The 6,597-nt window shown below is 34.0% G+C and overlaps 1 protein-coding gene across 1 annotated transcript; it reads right to left on the reverse strand.

Moving 5' to 3' along the window:
* Positions 1-442: 442 nt before the first annotated feature.
* Positions 443-3,481, reverse strand: LOC108376535 (neuroglian-like; the record flags this gene model as incomplete). Its single annotated transcript, XM_017632755.1, is given in 7 exon segments — positions 443-610; positions 1,350-1,453; positions 1,522-1,890; positions 2,093-2,257; positions 2,321-2,489; positions 2,492-2,896; positions 2,977-3,481. Coding segments are annotated over 7 exon segments (1,815 nt in total), but the record flags the coding sequence as incomplete, so codon positions are not given.
* Between the last annotated feature and the right edge of the window lie 3,116 nt (positions 3,482-6,597).

A 6,597-nucleotide genomic window follows, 5' to 3' on the forward strand; every position in this document is an offset into this window, starting at 1 on the left:
TAGAAATATTCCGACGAATTGATAACCTTCTCCTGTTTTGGAAGTCGGTAAAAAAAATAAACGAAAAGTACCCAGTTACATTTTTCATTTAAAATTTTTAGGCAATTTGAAGATAGTCTTTTTGCATGTTAAGTTTTTGTCCAATCTAATATATGGAATTTTAGTTTTAATTTTAAGCAGGATAATGCGAAATTTATTAGTTTGCCGAAAAACTTTTAACTATCAAAAATATGTTAGAAACAAATGCCAAATAATTAGAGAAAATATTAATGTTTTATTAAAAATTTATTTCGCCATCAATTTAAACAAAAAGTTCACCATAAACGCATGGTATGTATTAAATAAAATATTTATAGGTGAAATTTATGAGTTAATAAACACGTAATACCGAAAATTTTCATTCATGCGTTAGTTAACCCAAAAATCGCAATTGTAATGTATTTTTTTTTTTACCTTAGCATTTTTTCAAACGAATTTACTATAAATTTGTAATTTGCAAAAGAGTGTCATGGCTAGTGTTTAAGTATGTGTGCTGCTGCGTTGGCAGCATCATCTCGGAATTCAGGCACCGTGGGTAAATTATTTGCAACGCCTCTTAATACAACAGCCGCTGTGCTCATTTTCAAAATCACACGCATTTTATACAAATTGAAGAAAATAATAAATACATAAATACATGGGTACATACATACATATTAAATGTGTAAAAAGGGGCATTCCAGCCCAATTCGAACACCATTCGACTTTTGTATCGCCGATTTTAAAAAATTTTTTTTTATGTTGTATATAGTAACAATTGAGAGGCGTCCGAGCTTTGTTGGACAAAATTTGTTAGTTTTCCATTAATTTGAAAATTCGAAAAAAATATATCGCATTGCTATCCCATTATCGGACTAGCTTAAAAGTTGTGGAATGAGTGGCAGTTTTTTGAAAAAAATTTCAAAATAATCGACCAGTACGTGTTTTTTGGCAATCAATATTTTATACTAAAAATTTTGAAGCTGTATAAGAATACGGTTTCGAAATATCGATATCTCGAAAACGGATGAAAAATAATAAGAAAAAAAATCAGAGATGCAAAAGCCAAATGGTGTCCCAATAGGGCTGGAATTGTCCCATAAATGTATAAAATAATAGGAAATAAAAGAGTGAATTGAATTTAATGCAAAAAAGTTGATAGCTGGTCGAGAACACGATTTTTTGTGCACGCACATATAAACGTATACAGATTTACAAACACACATATGCATATTTTTGGAAGCTTGACACGTTTCTACAGCCATATCGCGACAAAGTTGTTCTCGCGGCGATTTTCCAACCAATTACATCGTTATTTTATTTCGACTCACCTGTATCACCATCACCATATTCAGCCATGGAATCGGTATCACTTTCCACACCTGGCTTGTTCGCCGAACTAACCGATTGGCGACCAGCGCTCTTGTTATCCAAACTGCAAATAAAAAATAAAATATATAAATATGACATCAATAATTTTCCTAAATATTCGTTCAAACTTACGGCTGTGAGTATTCATGGAATCCACCTTCGTCCGGATAGTCACGACGGCCGTTCGCCAATTCACGATCATGTACATCATATTTGCCACCACGATTGCGTCGTATTATGCAAATAATAATGAAAAGTATAATAATGAAAGCCAAAGCCAACATCATGCCAATGAACCAGCCAGCATTTGCCACATTCTGATTGGGCACTTTAGTAGGTCCTTCAACAACGATTTCTCTTAGTTCACTGGGTGTTTCGTGGAGTCCATCAACTGCGACCACGCGGAATTCGTAAACATTGTCGGGGTCAAGACCAGCGATCTCTTGGAAGTCTCTGGTAAATTCCGGATCCACTTTAACGAAGTTGGGCTCACCTTTGATTCTGTGTGGGGAAAATAAAGATGAAATTTATGCAAATTTTAATTAACTCTAATATATTTAAATCGTGCTGTTTGTAACATGGTATGGTTTTGAAAAGCACAACATTTTAACCTAAATGTTCTCTTTATTTGATTTAAGTAGTTTCTGAAATAGTTTCTAGCACAAAGTATATTCTTTAGTTATAAATTTATTTCCTTACGCACCTGTATTGTGTGTAGAAGTGTGTGCCCGCATGCCCTTCGGTGCTGGGATGCCAGTTTATGCGATATTTAGCAAAACCATTATCGGATGGCAATTGCTCCCAAGCGAATGCAGGTACGGCTGGCTTCTGTGAGTCCTCTGGTAATGTACGTTTCTCAATAAAGTGCCTACAAACATAAATTTCATACATAATATTCGTAGGGTATTCAACAATTTCTCATCAAACTCACTCTGATCCCTCGCCCATTTTTGTTGTCGCTGTTATGGAAATTCTATACTTAGTATTTGGGTGCAAACCAGCCATTTTGGTGCTCGTCTGTCGTGGATCGGTAATGTGCGGTTCGAGTTCACGTCGCTCGCTTACATAGCTTCCCTTCACTTCTTCGTAGTAGATTTTGAGCCGGTCAATTTACCATTTGGCTGCAATGGTTTCTTCCATGTCAACCAGAAGGCAGATGAACCCAGCGGGTAGGCATCCAATGATTGTACTGGTGATGGCACACCTTCCGGTGTATCGAAATCGATGACCACACTTGGTGGGCCATTAAAGCGTCCATTGTAGGCGAGCACACGCGCAAAGTTCTTCGAGTCGGGTTTGAATTGTGTCACGAGCGCCTGATCGGAAATCGCATCAACGTGTATTTCGCGCAGCGCTTCCTCACCCTCCTTCTCGGTCCAAGTTTGGATTTTGTAGCCCTTGAAGCGACCACGTACTGATTCGGGGCTGACGTGATTCCAGCGCAGCATAGCTGTGGTAGCGGCTGTGACTTGAACCATGCTGAAGTTAGTGGGAGCTTCCAAGGGACCTTCAATAAAACAAAAAAAAAAACATTTTATTTAAAAAATGTCATTGCTTATACAAGCATTTGGTGAAATTGATACTTACGATCTTCGCCTGAATAGCCTACTACTTCTGTGGGCGCCACATTTGCTTCACCTTTTTGATTTATAGCCACTACTTTGATCAGGTATGGTACATAGGTTGGCTGATCTGGTATTACCATATTACTCTGCCGCCAATCGTAGATGTCTCTACTCTCCCAGGAGGCTGCAGGTATATCGCGTTTCCACGAGAGGCGGTAATGGAAGTCCGGTGCATTGTGATCAATTTCTGGCATTGGCGTCCATGATATAACCAAGTTATTGGGCTCAGTTCCCATGCCTTGAACATTGTCCGGGTTCTTGTAGGGCACATCTGCTGGCGTTGTGCATACTTCACTGTTCTCAGATGGCGGCGACGGTCCGATTTTGTTGATGGCTTTCACACGGAAGGTGTAGTTAGCCCAGGGTGTTAAATCAACGACAAATGCAACCTCGGTGGAGGGAACTTTCTCATACGAGATATCCCAAGAGTCGGGCGTGAAGGAAGTATTGAATTCGAGGGTGTAGTATAGAATTTTTTTTTTTTTTTTTTTTTTATGTATATTACCGCATAACTTTGGACCACGTTAACCGATTTCGATGATTCTTTTTCTATCGAAAAGGTAGTGTCTCACAGGTGGTCACTTACTAATTTGGTTTAGATCCAATCATTTGATCATGAAAAAATTTACGATACTCCTAAATTTTTATATGAGAATTGAAGTCGTTTTTGTTTTTTGCTTAAAAATTACTTGTTTTTTTATTAGATACTACATAGTAAGTTATTTTTACTGTATTTTACAAATTCATCAACTATAAATTCCAGAACATAAATAAATCATAGTGCGTTTGATATACATACATATCAGTGTTGGCAAAATGTTAATCTGATTAACGATTACAAATTAACGATTAAAATGTTAATCGCGATTAACGATTAAAATTAATTAATCGTAATCATCCGTACGATTAATGATTACATTTTATTAATCATTAATCGTCGGTTGTGATTACGATTAATTAATTTTAATCATTAGTCGTTAATCCAATTAAAAAAAATCTGATTGAGTGCTCTGGTTTGTCCGAATTTGAAACCAAACACGGGTTATAGTTTTTTTTTGTGTTTCACGCTTATAAAAAACGCATAATATATAAAAAAAATAATAATAATTATTATTAGTAATACATAAATTGGGAATTTTTATAACCCATCGCACATGTGCAGAGGGATATTAAAACCTAGTTTGCTTAGCGTCTGCTAAAATAGATCTTAATGAAAATGCACACCAAATTGCTTAGATTTATGAGGAAAACCGACTTGGCCATATCCAATTAACTGGCCTTGTGTGCACAGTAAAATTCCAGCACAAATTAATTAATCACAAAACCTACTTAATCACATTAAGGGTTAATGATTAAAAATACATTTTTTTAATCGGGGTTACGATTAACTGTTTAATCACATTAAAATTAATCATGATTAACTGTAATCGGATTGAATTTAATCGAGTTAACTAATTGATTAAAAAATCAATCGATTAGTGCCAACACTGATACATATGCATATAAATTTCTTAAACAATTTATTTATTCATTTTATATTTGATCGAGGAAACGGGAAATGTACTGATTGCATGCTTGTTTCAGAAACTTAAAAATTCTATCAGTTTTAGATTTTTCAGGCAGTTATTCAGTCATGACTCATGAGCAAAAATATGTGATAACGCCGTGCGATAGTCAATTTTACACACAAAAAAATCAATTTGTTGGCGTAACTAAAGACTAAAAATAGAAATCCTGGCATCAGATTTTTTTTAAGAACTTTGAAATTTCAAAACTTCAAAAAATTATTTAAAAATTTAGTGCAATGTAGACTAACAAGATGGGTATCAAACAACAAAGGAAATTCTGAAGAATTAAACATGATACAATTTTTTCGTGCGTAAAGACTAATAGGTGTTGAAAATATGCTTTTAAAATTTTGTCCTTGAATTTCCTTGAAAATTTGCGATATTATTTTTGAAAAATATATATATTTAACACTAATAATATACACACGATCTCATTCTAGAATTTCGTACTTCTAACTAAACAGGGAATTTCCAATCCCTATTCGTCCTTGTGAACCAAAAATCTTTATTTTTTTTTAAATTCTACTGAATATTCTCTTTCATTTCTACATTGCTCTGAGTGTTTTTTTCGTTTTGAATAAAAAGTAGTGAAAAATTCACGTTTGTTATTTTAACTTTTTTGTAATACTTTATTGAATTTCTTCCGACTGTTTTCGAATTTTAGTAGTGCTCTTTCCGCCGTAGCCGTGGGCTTAAATGTCCCTACTGCCACTAACGAGGCCCGTGGTTCAATTTCTGCCCCAGCAAGATCAAAAAAAAACTTTGAAAACTTCGAAAAACTCGAAACTTTTATTGAGAGGTCAAGATTTGTATGAAACGAAAAAAACCGGTTTGTTTGATAAAAAAAAATCCGCTTTGAGACCGGTTTGGCCTTTACATTTACATTCCTTTGGTCTAAGGAATTCTGAAGAAAAGTAGCCTACTTTGGACCCTTTTTATCAAATTACACAAAAAATCTGCTTATGTTTTCATTCAATAGAGTAGACACGGTGGCTTAAACACAAGAAAAGGATTAAATTTAACCAACAAAAGCGTACTTTTGACTTTAATTTTACTATTTAATACTGTAAGTGTAGGGTACTATCTCCTTAATGCCAATGTATAGAAAAACCCCTGTCGGGAAGACTGTTTTAGAGGCCGTTTAAATAATTCGAGGACATTTCACTCCTTGCCACTTTTACAGCAAGAAGGAAAGACTGACAATCATCAATTTACAAAAAATTTTTAAAACAACCAAATCCAAAATTTTATTGGTTCAATTTACCTTATGAATGTGTGCGTTATGCGACACATTTTGAGAAAATGTCCATCATATTTTTCTTGCGCTCATTTTTCCTTATTTTTGGTGTTTTTTAAAGTCGTGTACATCATGCATTTAATTTAATCATGGCCGGTTCAAATCAAAAATTAAGACTTAATTATGTTAATTATGAATGAATTCGTGAATGAAAAGCAGCCAGCACTGGGCAATTAAATATTTCAGTTGGAAAGGAATTTCAATAAATAATTATCAATTTGTATATAAACATACTATCCAAAATTGGGCTAAGGGGTTAGTTTTAATTATTTTGAAATGGTTTTATGTTATTGGCTATCAGGCTAAGTCGCCTTTTCCATTCATTCATTTCCATTCGATAAATCTTTTTTCGTTTTAAATTATTTACCAAGTAAATTTGTATATACATATTTATACATTTTCATCGCATTGGAGTAATTAGTACCTAGTAATGGCCAGTGGTTACTTTTGTAATATAAATTCATTTATTATAAAAAATAAAATATGTTCGCAGCTCATTTTCATCATCAAATGCAAATAAATGAAAATAAAAGAAATTCGAAACTGAAAATTATTGGCCACAAAAATAGTCTAACTACATACGGACAAAAAATAAAAAAATAAAACAAAAATATGCATAAAAATAATAAATTCGATATCATGGCGAATGAACCGATTAAAGCCATTAATTGGGGTAACGCTTCGCAGCTGCATATCACATTTCAATCGATATTAAAAT

Source organism: Rhagoletis zephyria, unplaced genomic scaffold (genome assembly GCF_001687245.7).
Source record: "Rhagoletis zephyria isolate East Lansing unplaced genomic scaffold, Rhagoletis_zephyria_1.1 Rzeph_scaffold_10601, whole genome shotgun sequence".
Classification (NCBI taxonomy): Eukaryota; Metazoa; Arthropoda; class Insecta; order Diptera; family Tephritidae; genus Rhagoletis; species Rhagoletis zephyria.